At 40.4% G+C, this 19,364-nt stretch overlaps 1 protein-coding gene across 10 annotated transcripts in view; it reads right to left on the minus strand.

Annotated features, from left to right (window-relative positions):
• Positions 1-581: 581 nt before the first annotated feature.
• The window catches only part of ABI1 (abl interactor 1), an 83,672-nt gene continuing 64,889 nt past the window's right edge, over positions 582-19,364 (minus strand). For 2 of the 10 annotated variants that reach the window (XM_065831156.2, XM_071805254.1), the window contains 7 exons: positions 15,641-15,781; positions 13,552-13,652; positions 12,293-12,373; positions 10,458-10,634; positions 7,573-7,659; positions 3,299-3,484; positions 582-1,632 (listed from right to left, as the gene is read on the minus strand). In XM_065831156.2, coding sequence (XP_065687228.1) covers positions 1,457-1,632; positions 3,299-3,484; positions 7,573-7,659; positions 10,458-10,634; positions 12,293-12,373; positions 13,552-13,652; positions 15,641-15,781 — 949 coding nt within the window. In that variant the 3' untranslated portion in view covers positions 582-1,456. The remainder of the gene's footprint in view (positions 1,633-3,298; positions 3,485-7,572; positions 7,660-10,457; positions 10,635-12,292; positions 12,374-13,551; positions 13,653-15,640; positions 15,782-19,364) is intronic. The other 8 variants (XM_065831157.2, XM_065831155.2, XM_065831166.2 and 5 more) reach the window with 5 other exon arrangements.

The raw sequence follows: 19,364 nt of genomic DNA on the forward strand, positions 1-19,364 counted from the left end.
TTTCCAATTCAAATGAAATACAGATGTTATTTGTTGCTACTTGCTAGCAGTTAACAAGATGCAGAATTTGAGATTGCTGCAGTTAAGAAAATGAAAGGCTCAGTATTTTTAACTCAAACTAAAAATGAAGGATTCAACAACCAGTCAAAGCTTCAATTCCCTCACCTTCCATCACTCATTTATATTCAGTACCCTCCTAGAATTCAGCTTTCAAGTCCCTCTTACAGGAACCTTCCAGCACTACTAAATTCCGTGTCAGGTTAATTAAGCCACAGAATCTGTAGAACACAGCAGTACCTCATCTCTTATCTCCACCTGTGGTCCCTTAACACACTGGCTGAGCACATTGCTCCATTCCTTGGAAACAGAACCACATCCTGTCAAGTGTGCTCCCCTTTGTCACATTTTGAGGGATGCCTGCCCTCTCTGCTCAGCTGGGCACAGCACCAAGCCACATCTCGTTTCCACTAAGAAATGGCAATTGCAGACTGTGTCCAACTTGCTGCATCTAGATCACTAGATAGACTCAAGAATCCTTGCCAAAATTAATTTTGGGAGAAAAATAACTTTTTAAGAGTATGTATAAGTGTGTAATTCAGATTTAATATCTAATTTATTTGCCCTCTGTCAGTGAAAGTCACATTACAAACATTTGCTTTTTATAGTACATTGCCTGGGATAACACAGCTGTGATTTTGCTACGTTAGCATTCCAAACTTCTTTGCCAAGCCAACCAACAAAGTAATGGACAAGACCTTTGGTTCACTTATATATTTATGAATGGAAAAAGTCAATGTAAATTTACTCATTAAAAAAACTTGGGTACAAATTACACATACATAAGACCACCCATTTTTGATTCACATGGACACCTTAGACCCAAACAACTCATTGTAATAGACTTCAGTGAGAATACTCCAGGTAAAGATTACAACAATTGGAAGCATCTTGGATTTTTAAAAAAGTATATTTCAATACATCAGTTTGTATGCATGCTTTAAACAAATATAGTTCAAGAATGAGCAAAGAGTCTAAACAAAAAGTAATATGACCAGCACTAACATTAAACTTCTCATCCAGATTTTAATATGTTAGTCTAACGTAGTGTTAGTTACCATGCTGTACTGAAAAATGTAATGGCACAATCTGATCATGGTTCATTAAATATTATACCCTACTTCCCCAGAATATTTAGGCTGGTCATAAAATTAACAATGCATAAGTAAATAAGTATAACCAGTTGTAGACAGTTGCTTGTTTTACAAATTGCCATCAGATAAGACATACTGTCTCCAGAGACTTTGAGAGATGGACATTCAATCATACCATTAAAACAGAAGAAATGGGCACATTTTCTTGAAAGTATATTATGACAATTCTGTTAGCTTTTTAGTTACCCCTTGTAAATAATCATGGATGACTGAATACAAGACCCAGCTTTGAAAAGCAAAGGATTTTAGTCGGCATAGTGCATGATTGATTCAACGTAATTCCCAGGAAACAAGCCAGTTACTCGATTGCAAACTCCTTCATACCAGCCGTCATCGTTCTTCTTTATCACATAAATGATTGCACCCTCCATAAACGACAGCTCATCGTCTTTGTCCTTTGTATAGTCATATATAGCAACAACTGTGGATTGAACAGGGACACGTTTAGCATTTTATTAATAGCACTAGTATTAACATTTTTTGAGGTATAGTTATTTTTTAAGGGACTAGTTTGCTATCCTAGGGCTTTCCATGCTTTCCCTGTTGAACATTAATTTCAGTTTTCTTGCAATATTAGCTACCATTTAGAAGTGGGTGGTGACTACATGGAATGTTCAGTTAAACTGTTGACAGAGGTACAGTTGACTGTGACACAGTAAGGCAGAGCATACAGACACTTAAAAGCTGGAGTATGAAATAACTAGCTCCATGAGTATGACAGTCATTTCTGGTGATATTACCTCAAAAGCAATAGGGCCCTGTCTAAGGATCTCCTGATTAAAGCAAGCATTAAAAAAAAAAAGTCATCCTGTAGAAATGGACCCAACAGGAAAAAAACACAACCGTACACTATGGCTCCTGCAGCTTTATAGTATGTACTTCAGTGTATGATCTTGTCAACACAGGTACATAAAGCCACTGTACAGAAGTGGATGGTCTTGGCTACAGAACTGTGTGAGAAGTTTTGGTGCTACTTTTCAAGAAGGTGCACTGAGTGCAGGTGTAAAAGTTACCATAGGAAAAAGTAGAAGCAAATTTACAGCAACCTCAGCTACTTTTGGTACCTGCTTAGCGAATATATTATTCTTACTAACCTCCAACTCATTGCGTGCAATTAGAAAGTGGAGATCTCCGTAAGGAAAGTAAACATCGCCACCAACACTGGAATTAAGGAACTACCGCTAGGAATCCACTAACTTTGGACACCACAGCCTTACACTTCAAAAACAGCTAACACGGATTTATGCAATTGATTGGTTTTATGAATTCCACTAGTTTACATATATATTATCAGAAATCTGATGTCTTAATGCCTAGCAAATAATGATGTGGCATATCAGCTATTTTCATCCCATGGGTATGTCCTGCTCACAGTCCAGCCAGGAGCCAAGATGGAACGCGGCCGTTCGGCCAGGAGCGCTGCCACAGGTACCCTGCCCCGTGTCACGCGCGCTGCAGGTGCCAGCCAGGGCAGGAGAAAACTTGCAACATTGCTGTTGACAAAGCGGTCGCTGGCAGAACACAGACAACTCTCCAGGCAGGAAATGAGCACCTCAATTATTCATGGGAAGAGACATTTACTGTATGAGTTCATACCTAAGCACAGCTTATAGCCTGCTGATCTAGAGACACTGCTAAGTCTCCAAGGAAGACTCACTACATTTTACAGTTGGAAGTCTAATGATCCACTCCAGCTGTCTGGTTTGATGGGGTAAACAGAGCTCAGACTTTCTGGCCTTTTTGCAATGCTATTTCTAGATGATCTCCCAGCAATCCTGAAGCAGCTACAGACACAGGGCAGCAGCTCAGCAAAGATGAAAGCCATCCCATTTAAATCTGCCTCTCATAACTAAGGATTTTTTTAATCCACTCTAGAATGCTTTAAGGTATTTTATAATCCTTCTAAGGAAGGATTATATTTTATCACATTAGGTGTAGCTACAGACAAACTAAGAAAAGAATGGTTTGAGTTCTGACTTAGCAGGGACAATGACTGTTTTCATCAGACCCAAGCTGAGTCCTTCATTCCCTTCAGATACCATTAATCCTCTGATACCGCAGTAATACAGTTGCAACGCTTCTCTTACCTTTCTCTATATAGTTTTTAGGTGCCCAAGCAGGATCTCCGTCTGCGTAGGGATCACTGTACTGCACAACAGCGGCCTCCTCATCCTCATAATCCACGGGGGGTGGGGGTGGAGGAGGAGGGGAGTCATCAAACATCGGCATCTCATCAGGAGGCGGTGGTGGGGGAGGAGTCGGGCTATCAGCAACTAGAAATGTTTGGAGATTATTTTTTCTCTTAAATCAAAACAGTGTGGAGATGCAAACAAACCTGAGGCTGTACACTGTAAATAAAAGGGGTGGGGGGACAACATATATAGCATGCACTATAATACCATGCACTGATTAGAAACAGAAGCTTTGTATTAACAGCTACAACATACAACTACATTTGTGATTAGTGGTCAAATCTATGTGTAAATGCTACTAGAGTCAAAGCACATGCTGCAGGGTAAAAGCTGAACACCAGCAGAGAGGGGGCAAGCTGCAGCGGGAGCTATGGGAGGACTCCGAGCGGCACCCTCTGAGCCAGGCTGCAACAGGCCTCTGCACTGCACCAGCAGCTTGATTGCTTTTGAACAAATCCTTTGCCTATAACAAACCAATTGATTTCTGAACACTGCTTCCTTGGATTCCTTCTCTCTCACGAGCTCACATTAAGGGGACAAAAAAGATCTAGTGTGGATCATAAAAACAGGGAAGAGACTAGTGGTTAAGATTTAACCAGGTAAGAGAAAGCCAAGTAATCCCTTCTGCAGAGGAAAAGCTTTGATCCTTATCTTGCAGACAAGCTTGTGTGTGCACACATCCAGGATTCAATTAATAAATGGAGAACTACAACAGGCAGCTCTTGCTTTTGGAGAAAAAAAGTGCTCAACAAATTAAGTGTATAATCCAAAATGTCAAATCCCTGCCCTGAGATTCTCCAGTCAGCACATTTACAAGTTGCTTTGGGAAAGGGAAAAAGAGAAAGACATTATGGTAAAAATTGCTCTTAAAATCAGTTCATCAAGTTAATTTTCAGCAACATTCACAGCAGCTGTCAGCAAAGGAAGAGAGAGAGCACGCTCAGATGCAAGACTTCAAGTCATCCTATTCCTTGGGAACTGTGGTCACCTATACATGGAGCTAGGTGTAAGCACTATGAAGCCACAAATTGCTGAAAGGAAGCTACTGTCACTAAAATCAACTCTATTGTGTAGCAATACAGATTTAATTACAAGACATTTGTTTGGGACTCTGCACATTCAAAACACAGGCTGAAAACCACTGCTCTAGAAAAGGTTTGACTGGAAGGAACCATCAGGCTGAGCAAGTGCTCCAGCACACTACACTAATTCTGAGCAGAAAGCCCAGCTGCAAGGCAAGGAAAGAACAACACTGAGTGAAGCTTTAGCTACTGCTAGCTACAACAGCACTGGAGATTAGAAATAAGGTTTCTTTTTCCTTTAATGCTCTTTACTTTTGCCTGGCCACTACTCCAGCAGTGATGAACCTTTACTCTCCAGCCACATACCCCTGACAAGGGGCTCAAGCACAGCTCATGTGTTCCGGCTGGGTCCCACTGGCTGTGCGGGTGTGGAGGAGGCGAGAGGCAGCAGGGGCCTCAGCCCGGGCCCCCAGCCCACTAATGCTGTTCTTCACGTGCAAGCCCAGCTGAGCTGTATATCCCACAGCTCTCTCCATCAGTCAGACTGGCTGCCACTGTGTTAGTGACTCCTCTCTCATACAGAAGCCCATTTATGTCACTTGGAGACAGACTAACAAAGTCTTTGGCTGAGTGAACGCTACGTCTTGCTTGTGTTACTGAATAGCACTCACAGGCAGGCTTCATTAACCCACCACAGACATGACAACGCTGTTTGTGAATGGATTGGTTTTGTGCAGTAGTTCCGGCACACCTTTCACAAAATCTGTTTCTCCCCTTAGTATCTGTCTACGGCCAGGGGAGAAAAATAGTATTGAAACAACAATCATTTGAGATCTTAAGAAATCCTTACTTTAATAAATGCAAAAAGTTGTATTTGTTCAACAATGAAGTCACTTATTTGCAGAGGAAAAAAAAAGGGCAGGAAATGCAAGTGTGAAAGTGCCAACACATGCCCTGAGATGCAGTGCAGAAACTGCATGCTTTATGGGAAACATTTAAAACAACTCAGTTTCACATTTAAACAAGGGGAGAGAATGGAACAGAAAAATCAGACAAGTGCCACCCCATGGAAGTATCCCCCTGCCTCTTCGATTTTAACCTAGACTTCTCCTGTTCTGACCTTAAAACAGGCAGACTCTAGAACAGCATTACTTTTCCTATGGGTGGAAAAACAAAAGCATACAAAACCCCACACTAAATGAGAAGAGGTAAAAGGACCAGTATTTATACAGCTCCAAGTTGATATATCTTCTCTTGTATGTATTCACATTCCTGTTCTTAAATGGGGTCCAGCAGACTCCTTTTGAAAGGACTGGGTGTGACTGTACAGTGATTTACATCCAATTGGATGTTCCTGGGCACTCAAGACACTGGAAACCTCTCTGAAGGAGATACCCACAGTCTGGGCACAGGGCGCAGGAAAAAAATAGGTGTTACATAGTTTCTAAGCCCTCTGTCCTTGTCCTCTGGAAGAAGTCCACAGAGCAGAGGATGTTGCTTTCTAAAGCCACAGATCTTTATAAGTAACAGACAAGGCCACCCCACGTCTCCCTAACTCTGCTCCCCTGTAGACTTCTTACAGAAAATGAGTCAGATGAAAGTCTAGCACACGATGCCAAACCTCAACAACAGCCTCCAAAGCCCGTTTTGCTGAGCGTATGCGCAGACTGCCACACGCACCCCTGCCTCCCAAATGAGGCGGCAGCAGCTCCAAGCCATACTTATTATGTAACGCTCAAACCCAAGGGACTGTTAAAAGAAAGAAAATAAACAGAACAATTCCTCAGACCAGATTTCAAGCTTCAGCTGTTTTTGCTGCAATCTCATTCACAAGTCAGCTTGCATTTTGTTGTTGCACACACAAATAAGTCTGTCCCTTTCACCTCCGCTCTCCCAAGGGCTGTGTTATCTCCAGGAGGACAATACTTGGAACAATTCAGAAGCAGGTGTCAATTTTCTCAAGTTTATCTGCAAGTGAAGACATTCTGTAACCTTCATCTTCAGTAGGTTTACCTCTACACTTCAAATTTTGGAAAGGTTCATCAACACAGTTTTGTGGCATACTATTCTACATCAACATCATTCTTACTATTTACCTAACAAAATACCTTTTTGAATGAGAACCAGAGATTCCTCCTATCTCTAGAGGAATGCTCAGAACAGGACCCCTTAAAAGCTCTAATAGGAAGGTGAACAGCAGTGCTAGTCAGATCTAGGGGCCCCTAAATGCATACTGGAGCTACATAGCTTCTATGTAATAGTATCCCCTGAGATCCTAGAAGACTTTGCTGTGGCTCCCAAACACTTTAAAAACATTTTCTACTTACTTCATGCCCTCTCTACATTGCATCCATTCTGTTGTTTACAGAACTGCAAAATACTCCTACAAAGATGTCCCCAGATCAGGAACACTACTTTACACATGCACCAGCATTTGGGACAGTAACACTCACCTGAAATGAATCAATGAATCAAGCAATAAAGGTAAAAGCAGAGTTACCAGTACAAAACACCTTGCAGCACAGCTCATAGCCTGCGAGCAAACCTCTCGCAAACCTAACAAGCAGAGCTATGCTGCAAGAAGCTCAGTAGTGAAATCCAGGTAGAGAACACAAAGAAATAGAGAATGAAAGGCTTACGAGAGGAGAAATACCTTACAAGCTCCTTTGTAATGGCATTAGATCGTACAACTGCACGTTTTCAATTGATTGTACAGCTTCCTGAAAACTACTACATTATTAGAGTCAATGGTTATACAGTACATATTGTGACAGTCTACATAAGCCTTTCTAATAAAAACTCATCAATTATCCCTAGTGAAAAAGCCTCAGGCAGGATGATTCAACATGAAATTAATATTTTTTTAATTAAGATACATTTCTATATTCGTATCAAGCAGATGCCCCATATTTCACACTGTATTTCTATAATAAATGTGCAGTTCAGAACTTAAATGGGTCAGTAATAATCATGCATGTTATAAAGTATTGAAGAGTGTGCCCTTCAGCTCCAATAGCGTATTGACACTAGAATGCAAGATGGTATTAGCTTCTGGAAAAGGAAAGGAAATAGAGTCTGACTTGCCAGCCATGCATGCTAGAAGAAAGTAGGCTCTACCCTTTAACAGCTCAGCTTGTCCAAACTTACTGTTTTCCTGCACCCTGGCCACGAAGCCTGTGAGAGGTATCTGTGGAGTCAACTGAGGCATAGGGGGAGGGGGTGGAGCAATAGAAACTGGTAGCAACACACACACCATATTGGGGAAAGTCAAACAGACAAAGGAAAAAAAAAAGGAAACACAACAAAAGTAGCCATCAGTAACAAGGACCACGAAACAAAGTATGTAAAGAACAACAAGAACACATACACGGAAGAACCTTCTTCAAGCTTGTGCTTCCAACAAGGCTGAATTTGTGGTTGGCCAATTGAGGACGCAAAAGCGAAACGTGCCCGAGTTCAGCTGAACCAAAAGTCGAGTGCAGTTGTGCCTGTGAAGGGACTTGCTCCTTCACTTGAGGAGCACACAAAACTGAGCTTTCCCTCTTACTGCCAAATAGGGATTACTCAAATTTAGTAGTTATCTTTTAAAAGTACATGACTAGAAGTAGAGATGATGTTTTGCAGGATTCCAGACTCTAAAATAAGAGTGGAGTGCTACCTCGAGTGCAGCAAAGCAGCACCAACACACAGCAAAACCAGCTGCTTTACAGTGGAAACAATGCTGCAACATCAACACCTCACACTCATAGAGAGCACCTCCTGTAAGTTTGTTCTGCTGGGGCAGGGGGTTGGCCTACTATGTTTTTGTTCTACATAGAAAAAGGGGCCTTGTTGCTTGTTGGTAGGAAAATCAAATGGATTTAGAGCAGAATGGAGCTTTATTTTAAATTATTAAGTCTTCTGCAGTTAGAAGGCACTCAGCAGCCTGAGCTGGCAAAGGCTTCAGCAGCTTCAACTGGCTACACTGGTGCCCAGGGCTCCCCAGGAAACACTTGCAAGCTCATTTTCTCTGAAGTGTGTACCTCGTTGGTGAGTAATGAGCTATGAGACATGGCACCAGTGCTCAGAGATGCTGGGCTGACAGCTGAGATGTTCCACTCTTCCCTCTACAAGTAGGAAAGAGGACAAGCAGTGGTTGAGCACACCATTCAAACTATCAGCTCTGGCAGCACATCTCCTCATGAAGAAGGGCGGGAGGAAAAAGAAGAGAAAGAAAAAACCCAGCAAAACATCAACTCATTTGTTCATAACGTGCCCCTTCTCAGTGGAATTTCTATTGCACTAAAGCAGAGAAATTCCTGTGAAGGTGGGAATTCAGCAGGGTAACCAAGTTAGAACCAAATTTGAAAGAGGTTCTGTACTTCCAAGTAAGCCAAAGTTTTAAATAAAGCCATAACTAAGATTAATATTTGATGAATAAAAATGGAGCATTTAGTTCATTACAAAACCAATGACCAAATAAACTGTATGGGAGAAATGATCAATAAAAGATGGAGAACAAACAGATTTCTCACAAAACTGAAGTAAACATCTGAGAAAAAAAAAACCACGAAGCATTTGTTAGCATGGAAATTAAAATCTTACAGGAACATGGGACCTGGATTTAATGTCAAGACAGTAGCATTAAACAAATTTTAAAAGTCACCAGTTACAGAAACAGAGGAAAACAGTTTAAGTAGAAAAACACACCCATCAAAATACTGTTTAAAAATGTTGACAATCAGTATTTTGAAAATACCAGAGAGGCTAGGTTAAGGAACAGCACCTGCATTTGAGCAAAAAATTGCTTTGGACAAATGTAAATGTTCAGAAATAGTGGTGTGCACAGCATTTAAGACAACTGAACTATTTCCAGAAGTAAAGCTCTGTTTTTTCAACAAAACAACTGTTGAAATAGGAAGGGGTTTTGTTGCTATGGTGAGTTAAGTTGGGGGAACAAAAGTGTAGAGGAAAGTGAAGGGCCAGTATGGGTGAGAGAGGAAAATCAGGACTGGAAAAAATAAAAATAGATAGGTACTGCGTCTGCGTATAAAAATACTTTCCAACAAATGTAATACTTCTAAACTACTGAGAAAACTTTTCACCTCAGTGTCTCAAACATTTTATATGCATTCTTTCCTTAACAGTAATTACACAACAGCAAACACTGATCCAAAGTGATCTTCAGCCCAAACATCAACATTTCTTTTTAAAAGAAATAGCACTCCAAAGTTTAAAGAGTTGACATGCTGAAGAACATCACATCATGAGAAACCATTAGAGGGCTATCACTCTTCTTTGTGTATCAGGTCAAAATTTATGGAAATAGCAAGGAAGACATTTCTGGATAGAAACAGCCTTCTACCAATCCTCAAGTAGATCCTCGTTTTGCAGATCTTCCTGCAATGAACCTTGTTTGCCCTGTTGGGTAGGTGGGCAGGATGCTGCTGACTGAACCCTGCTCACTTGCCCATGGCATCCATCCCATCTACACTGCTACTAGAGTGGAAGCACAGTGGAGGAGTCTGCTAAAGAGAGACTGAGCTCCTCTTTAACAGTCAAGCTTAGAAATAAGAACAAAGGAGAAACTTGGAATCAGGAAAGAGACATAGACAGGGAAGAACGGTGTAATGAGAAAAGTTTGTTCCATGAGCACTGTGCTTTGCCAGTACTCTCTTGCCACTAGCCCAGTAGTGGAGGGACTGTAGGACTACAACCATATTACGACTCCTGCAAAAAAAATCTGGGTTTAGTGTATGTTCTCCAAGCACACCTGAAATGTTAAGTATAATGTGCCTATAATTAGATAGGCAATCATAATAATTTCTTGTCACGAGTAACAGCAAACAAGTCAGAGGGGAAAACAGTATAATTGCATAGAGTGCAATCACTGTACAGCTTCAATATGGTTGTTCTTGTTTGTTTTTCCTTCTATTTTAGGAAAGAAAGCAGTAATCTGATTGATGCTCTTCATAAATGAATTAAAATGCCATGCATGCCTTTACAATAATTTTGCTCAAAACAGTTTGTGATTTCAGAGCTGAGAAGCTTACTTGAATTTTGAGAGTAAAGAGGCCCGCCATTAACATGAGGTTGAGCAGAAAATGGGGCAGTCACAGAAGGATTCCGTCTGTATCCACCAGAAGATGTTGAAGAAGTGGTAGAGTTGTGTCGCGAGATTTGCCTGGTCATTGTGCCATACTGGGAACCAGGAGCTGAACCCGGAGCAGCTGAAAAGCATTAGCCAGAGGAACCGAGGAAAAGACTTAAGCAGAGTATTACTTGGGATAGAATGCAGAAAACAGAAAAAAAGCCCAGACCATAGGAAATACTTGATTACAGGACTCCAATAATTTAAGGCCAGTATCAGGAGATTAACAGAAAAACAAACATACCTGTTGTAATCAATAATGAGAAAAAACACACAAAACATAAACCATCACTCATATAAAGGGCATTTGAGAAATGCTGAGAACTATGAGAGACTGGACTGGAAAACTGAATCAGCTTCCAACTCCTAAGCACACCTCAATTATTTTACATGCAATACCCTTTATTAAAAAGCACACAGGAAAAAAAAAAATCAACATTCTGCTCAAAGCAAATGTTTTCCATTGTGAACCAGAACTTGTCTCCAATCTAATATAAAAAGACGCTCTAATAAAACAGTAAAACAACTGTAATGGGCTTTAGACACATAGCATGTTTATCAATCATATTTGTTAGTTGTGATTTTATATTGATGGAATTTGCACTAACAAATCAGAAACACCAATGCCAAATCACAGAAAGACATGTCACTCATTCTTCAACGATGAACACCCATTTTTACCTTCCACATGCTTGCTGCACAAGCCTCAAGGTTAATAAACCAATTTGAGTTCTCTTTTGGATTCACCTCTCACAGAGAGAAGAAATCACACCTTATAGATCAGTGAATCTCACATGGTAAGGTCACATGGATTAACACAATTTTTAAATGCAAAAATTGTTTTGCAATAAAATGTTTTGTGTTTTTATATACATAGGTATATATCTTAGTATGAATATATATAAGTATATACAAAACTGCACACACACATATATACACAAACAGCTTGTGATCAGAAGTTTGCAACCCTGTAATAATATCCAAAGTCACTTTCACTTAACACTTCAGTACGGGAAAGTGCAAAGGGTTACGTGGGTCAAAGCCTCCAAAGCTGGTTTCATAGCACGATCAATGAATTTTGTCATCAGCCTGTGACAGGAAAGGGTGGGGTATTTTTTCCCACCTGTTTTGAAAAGTACTACTTTTAGATCCCATCCTAACAACTGTATGTAACGCTTGAAGCAATTTTTCAAGAACTGTTAGTTCATTTTCTCAAGTCTTCCAGTTTGCCACCCGCCTGCAGTGTTACAGAATCAACCCCAAGCCACTGTGACAGACACTCTGCTTTTTGGTCACCTTACACCCACAGAACAGAACACATACATCACCCTACACATCAGCTACCATTTCTAAGCCAGAGTGCAACTGTTGTGACTTGGTTTCAGCTGTGGGAGTGATAAAGCAGAATGCCAATATTCAAGCTGATTTTGAATTCTTATAAATCAGACTAATTGTATCTGAGCTTTACTGAGAACTGAGATTTCGAGCAACTGTCAACCTTCTCCCTGTACCTTGTGCATTTATCTTCAGAGGCTTTAACAGCAGGAAATTAGTAGTGATTAGATTTGTTTAAATCAAACAAAAATAAAACAAAAAAATCCCAGAACTGATTTTTATACTAACGTCATGTAGACTCCACTACAGAAGAAAAAACACCCTCATTGAGTCTATTAGGAAGAGATGATTATTGATTATGCAGCATGACTGCGATCACTTCAGCACTGACACAAGTCTCACCTATCAGACTGCCCAGCGGGAGAGGTGGTGGCAGTGGTGGTGCTGGCGGGGCTCCGGGAGGAGGAGGAACAGAAATGTGTGCTAATAAAATAGTTTATATTCCCAATTAGGCCATATATTTTATAAAGAAAAAACAAATAAAGCACAGGCACTTCACAGGCTTTCCAAATAAGTACAGAAATTCAACGTCGGTCAACTGATACAAACTCAGGCCCTGATCCCATACAGGGTTCTGTACCTGCAAATCTTTATTTCAGTGGATTTTTACAGGATGCCAGATACCAGTAATATTTCATGCCTATTTTTACTACTACAGGATCACAAACCCCTGGGAATGGAAACCTACATGTGTGTAAAAAAGTGAAGACTTGTCATCTGAGGAACAGATATTTAAGAAGTGCAATATCAAAATTACATTACACCAAAGCTCCACTGTTTTCTCATGCAAATTAGCTTTATGTGCTTACAAAATGCACGGGTTATAAAGAAGTGACAGAATTAGTTTACTACCAAGATAATAATCCTGCCAGGCTTATAATAAAGAAGGATCCTACATATCCTCACTATTCATCATTCATAATACAAGGGAATATGCATTTGATACCAAGAGTTCCTGCACGGTTCTTTTTCATTGCTATACTATCTTATCCACACTAGTTCTCCTGCCTCTCTCAGTGATCTCCATTATAGCTTAGCAACTTCAGACCGTAATCACAGCATAAACAACACTGGCGGATAATCCTGATTTCTACTACTAGCAGTGGTTTTGTCATCTTCTGCATTTTATTTGAAGTAAGGAAATTCATTTAATTAAAAAAACAACATGTACATACATACCATCACTGGCAGATGGTAATTTTAGCAGGCTATTGCAGAAGATGTTTCCCAGCAAACATGCACATAGTTGCTGCTGCTGCTTCTCAAGGCATCCAGAAACGCCAAATTGTAGACAGGCATTTAAAGATAAACTTTAAGAGGATACACCTCTCTCCTTCTATCCCCTCCCCACCTTGGTTATCTTGTAAAAACATGGACCAACAAAGGTATTTTAACCATCTGCTATTCTGTAAGTGATTGTTCTGCAAGTACTTTTGGTAAAGAATGAAAACTTTAGATGGCCCTCAGCATTCATAAGATATTTCATGAGTAGGATGGTGCTTCAGGACAGTTTCTACCCTGTTGTATTCAGTCCAAATCCCTCTGCAAACACAAGCGACTGACATTACAGCCTTAAGTGAACATGGAAGAGTCCTACATACCTGGTCCAACGGTTGGCGGTGAAGGGGTAGGCACGGCAATGGGAATGCCAATACTGCTGCTTCCACTATTCTCTCGACTGCCACTTCCTCCACTACTACCGCTAGAAAAGGAAAACACAAGTATTAGCACAGCATTTCCTACCATTTCCTGTAAACAGTCACACTCTTTGTGCAAGCTCTGCTAACCTAACTCAATTTTAGACTGTTGAAAAATCCCCTATAAAATGCCTCTGTCTCTACCTACAATTGCATACAGCTAATCAAGTCTGGATACGTAAAACTCCTAATAAATGGAATTAGCTAAGCTGATAAACATCACTATGCATGAAATATCTAATTAAATGATTTAAAAAATAAAAAGGTAAACAATTATACCAGTTCTAGGTAATGGAGTAACAACTGCAGGAATAGCTTGGTGCCTTGTAATAATTTAAAGTAATAAGCTAGGGATGGATGAGTTCATATCTAAACTGTAAGTCATCATTTAAGATTATTTATACTGTTAGCTGAAGGAACATTTTCTCCACTCATAGCAGAAGTTTAGACTGAGAACTTCTGAACTGATAACAACCATGATAAATGAACTGGGATGGGATGTGGTGTGGATAATTTTCTGTATGTTTCTGTACATTTCTGTATATAGCTGAAAAAGAATCAAGGTTCAGGCAGAAGCTGTCCTGATTTTTATCCAAGAGCACCGCTTAGGCCAAGGCTTGAATTTACATGGAGTAAATGGATAATATAAAGGGAACTAAGTATTCATATTTTGAAGTCAAAACACCACTTTAAACCATCCATGCTAATTAAAGAGTACTCAGTGATGCTATAGTTTATTTACCATTCCTGAGTAGCTACAAATCAGTGCTGTCAAGAGTCAAGACCAAATCATACAAATATATGTTAAGAAAATAACACTGGTACAAAAAAGAAATCAGTGGCGTGAAATGGAAGCCAAGATTATTCCTTCGAAATTAGTGTTCTGTATGCTGAAGACCTTGATCTTGTCACCATGGTTGCAGCTGAATTTCTACCTGCAGTCTACATAAAAGAAAATCTTGTGAGACAAGAGTAGGAAGCATTCACAGTAGCCAGCTAAACAGATTAACAAGATCTTGGTTGCAGCCAGATTTAGGAATTATTACATTCTGACAGTATCTCATGATCAGCTGTGTCCAAAATAGTCTCTCAAACTCCACTAGTGACCTACCATGTTTAACTGCCTACTGGGAGCTAAAAAAAAATTAAGAATGAAGCTCTCAAAAATAAGCTAACATTTACTTCTAACTATATTGAATTCTTTGATCTGTTTTTCCCCTGCAGTTTGAAGCCCATGATAAAAATCAAACTGAAAAAACTGAATTCACTCAAGAGGCTCAGAGAAAGATTGAGCCTTGCAATTGAGAAAAAAAATGGCACTAAAAAAAACCCAAAACAACGAGGTACAATCTGAAATGCCCTTCTCACCCAAAACACACACTCCTCTTTCAAAGCCCTTCAGCAGGTGGAAACAAGTGGTTGATGCCAATACCTGCTCTGTGAATAGCTTTTATTTTCTACTTCTATTATGCTAGCACTGATGAGCATTAAGTTCTAGTAAAAAGAAAGCAATCAGCTCTTTCAGACTACCTTAATCATGGTGTTTCTAATCAACAGAAATTTCCCTTTGCAATTAGTGGTCTTGAGAACAACAATAACAAAAAAAACCTAAGTGTATTTCAGGCTAAGGTTTATAATGCAGTTTCAAACCCATTAGGACCCAACACTACTCTACCTTGCAACTGCATAAATTTTAAAGTTTTGCTTATTCTTGGGAAAGAAATACCATAGAACAAAATAAATTTATTATATAAAACAAGGCCTGTAGCTATGGAAGCTGCTAGATACAATGAGGCTTCCATAGAGTATGAAAGCAGTTTTATGTGCTAGAGAAGTCAACATATTCATGTTCTGTTAATGCGGAGTGGTAGAATAACTCACCTTTTGCCTCTCAACAAAAAGCTAACAGGCACAAAGCTTCAAAGCTTTTCCATTATTTTAGTAAGCAAGAGTATGCCAAGCAGGAAAGCGTTACAGTGAGAAAATGCTCTACCTGTGTGTTCTTGGTCTCTGGTTCAAGGAAGCCGTCCTTCCTGGACTGTGCTGACTGCCCAGTCTGGCAGGACTGGTCATGTAATCGTTGGGGACTGTTGGCGGTTTGACTGGCTCCAGGGTTTTGTAAGGAGTATTTCGTCTGGTCAACAAAAAAAAAGATTTGAAGACAGATAAATGAGCAGAAGATCAAAAGGATAAATGAATGAAGTAGTGAAGCCATTTGTTTCCTTAAGTTTTCATAAGAGATCACTGCACAGTGACCCATATTACAGTATATGAAACGAATTCCACTGGGCAGGGTAGACAGGTCACATTCAACTCTCTTAAGTGCTCTTATGTAGATCCATACAAGTTGGCCTACAGCACATAAAGTAGTTAAAAAAGCCTGAAGTAAATTTACCACCTAAAATATATTATTTGAACTACATAACATATAATAGTTACATCTGTATAACATTCTGGAGTTACCTTTCAGTACAGTGTTTGTGAGCAGCTCTTCCACTGTAACAGTATCATCTTTCCTCCCTCCCTCCCCATTCCCCCAAATGCTTTCCAAAAGTATTCTTGGCTAAAGGTATCCAACTCACTGAGACAGGAGTAAGGCTGAAAGATTCACAGCTACATTTGCAATCACCAATGCTCTTCCTAGCAGCATCATTTCACATAGTAATCCAGCAACCTCATATCACTTAGGCAGATCTTAAAGTGCCTTGGATGAGCTTCATTGTCTCAGTTTTCCAGCCCAAAGAAGTGAAGCCCAGAGACTCCCACAGTCACCTAGCAGACTGCATCAAGTCAGAAATATAACACAGATCTTGTGAGATCTATTTACCAGACCCGTTACTGCCTTAAGAACAGTGTGTTTATTGTACTGAATTGCAGAGCTCCTCAGTTCTCACCAGTAACTAAGAGATCCCTTGCAAGGCATGGAATTTGGCAATGCACCAGCTAAGCAAAACCAAAAATACTTAACTATTGGCATTTAATCATTTCTTCAGTGACTGGTTTTAATTGAGCTGATAAGTTACACAGCTTCCTGGTATTTTAAGAAACTTACCGACTTCCTTTTTACAATATGGAATGCAAGAGCACTAAATTTTAACTACAACATTCTACTACTAAAACCTCTAAAGGAGAGAAGTGGAAATACAAGAATTGTTTGCATGCACTGTGGTGTTTGTAAATTAGTTTGTCTACATAAAGAACTACAGATGATTTTAATATGCAGACTGCCACCACCTATAGATCTGCCAAAAGAGACCAGTCATGGGAAAAATAAATATACTTTATATTTTGGTTGTAAGAGATAGAGCTCTAAATACTACCAAATAAAATGATAATCAAGGAAGATTTTAAATATGCTTCCAACAGAAATAACCTTGAAAACATTTTAAGGTATTCTACCCTGGAAGGCCCTGGCAATACTGCTACTCAGGTCTGTAGTACTATTTATTTTGCCTGGACAATTTAAAAATACTGTCAAAAGCAAACCCCCACTACACCATCAGGTTCAGCCATGCCTCAGTTTCTCCTTTGCTCTTCTCGGCTTCACTGAAGAACTCCAACACCTAAGCACCAGAGAAGTCAAAAACATTTTCTTTCCATCACTCAAGTCCAATCCTTCCCTTTGCTTCTCTGCCAGCCCTAGAGAGGAGAACCCTCCCTCCTGACACTGCCTGGTGCTGCAGTGTGGTGTGATGCCCATTGCCACCAGGGAGGGTTCAGGGACCCCAAGACCTTTGCTCTGCCCCAGCACCCTCAAGGCACAACGGCTACTCCCCTCCATCCAGCTCCAGCAATTCACTCCTCCTCTTGTGATACTTCCAGCCAGAGCATCCAAGCTCTTCCACAGTCTCTCCCAGGTCCAGTGAAGAGATCCCTGCTTCCCGCAGCCCCTTTCCCTTTTCAGCCCACATGATTTCTGTGCAGAACTCCATCCCCACCATATTCCTTCAGCTAGTCCTGCCTCGGAGGGACAAGCTGCACAATAGAGAGCACATGCTTAATGGCCCGTGTTACACATCAAGCTCAGTTCTGATTTTACATGGTTCTCTCTGTTTTCTGGATCAAAGGGAGAAAAGTAGTGTCTTTGCAGTTTCTAGCAATTTTTTCTGCATATATTAGAGAAACAGTCATGCCTATGATATTTCATGCTTTGGCAGAACACGGATGCTCGAGACAAGAACTGTGCTTCCTGAACAAGAAGGGCAGATAGAAATCTCTGTTACCCACCCACATTATTCCTCCCCCTCAGCCAACTGCTGTCTCTTGTCAAGCTCATCTGGAAATGACATTCAGCTGATTAATCCTTATCAGGCATCAGCTAAGGCAACCAAACAGCTCTGTCTTGTTCAGGGGAGAGCATTAGAGAGAGGCAGCTCACCAGCACATCAACACTGCTGTTTCAATAGCAAGCATCCAAGAGGACATGAAAGCGCTACCCAGCTTGCCAGGGCTGATAAACAACTCTTTCTCAGCTGGGATAAGAGAGACAATTGGAATACTGATTGCATGCCCTTGAGCAATGGGAATTTTCACAAAACATGCTGAGGAAACCTCCAGGGTAATTTCTCTGCAGAACGCGAAACAAACACTGCCATGGTAAAGCAGCAAAACACCAAATCAGGATCAAAAAAAAAAAAAAGCGCTAGTATTTGACAAAAGGAGTTGCTGCTTCTAATTTTCCTTGACCTCTGCTGCTCGTCCGCCATCCTGTTCCATCTCATCACTCCTCATTTTTCCAGCTCACCACCTGTCCCAGACAACATACCTGAAGCCAACACAATGTGGCGGATGCACTCAATTCCCCTACAGCCAAACTGGCAGCAGTTTGGTCCAGGCTCCAGAGGAGGTGAGGGCCTGGGCCACAGTCAGGCAAAACGCTCTTCCAGGAGACCCACAAGGAAGCAGAACAGCACACTGAACACCGGTAACTTGTGGGCGCAGGGAGTCTCGTGCAGACATTCCTGCTGTATGCAATCTGACTGTGAGTCACCCACTTTATTCTACACCCTGGATGAGACCACTTTGAGCTCTGCCTGCTAAATAAGGGAGCTGTATGGCACTGGTTTTACTACTCACAGGTCAGTGGATGTGCCCAATTCAAGTTCAATATAGTAATCATTTAGCTTAAGTAGATGCATACTAAATGTAATGAATTATTTAGAAATATAAGGTTGTATGATTTTCGATATATTCTTTGCTTCATGTTACTTCGTAAACTGTTTTTTCTAAAATTAAGCTGTAAAGTTCTGCTCATATTTACCAAAAGCAACTACAAACTACACTGAACACTTAAAGATAAGACCTATTTTGCACTTAGCTGAGAAAAAAGGATTTATTCAGACAAAACAGTATCTGCAAGGCTATGGACCATAAACAACATCTACAGCTGAACAAAACAAAGGCCCACATGGAATCAGACAAAAAAAGATCCAATGAGAAGCAAGAAGATTCAAAGTGAAATATTGCTATTGGACTGAATCATGGTATGAATGGCCTGTAAAGATACAGAAGTTTGTAGTTTTCTATGCCTGGGGGGACCTCTGTGCAGGTACCCAGCTTAAGCCAGCCCTTCTGCTATTCTGCTCCATTAAATTTTTATTTTGTAAAAATTTTGTCTCCTGAAAGTCTGTTCTGCATACAGTTACCAGGCCTTGCCTGAAAGTTTGCCTCTGAAGTTCTAAAATACAGACTCCAGAGTGAACAGTTATCATGGAGGG

The sequence above is a fragment of the Patagioenas fasciata genome, chromosome 2 (genome assembly GCF_037038585.1).
Source record: "Patagioenas fasciata isolate bPatFas1 chromosome 2, bPatFas1.hap1, whole genome shotgun sequence".
NCBI classification, from domain to species: domain Eukaryota; kingdom Metazoa; phylum Chordata; class Aves; order Columbiformes; family Columbidae; genus Patagioenas; species Patagioenas fasciata.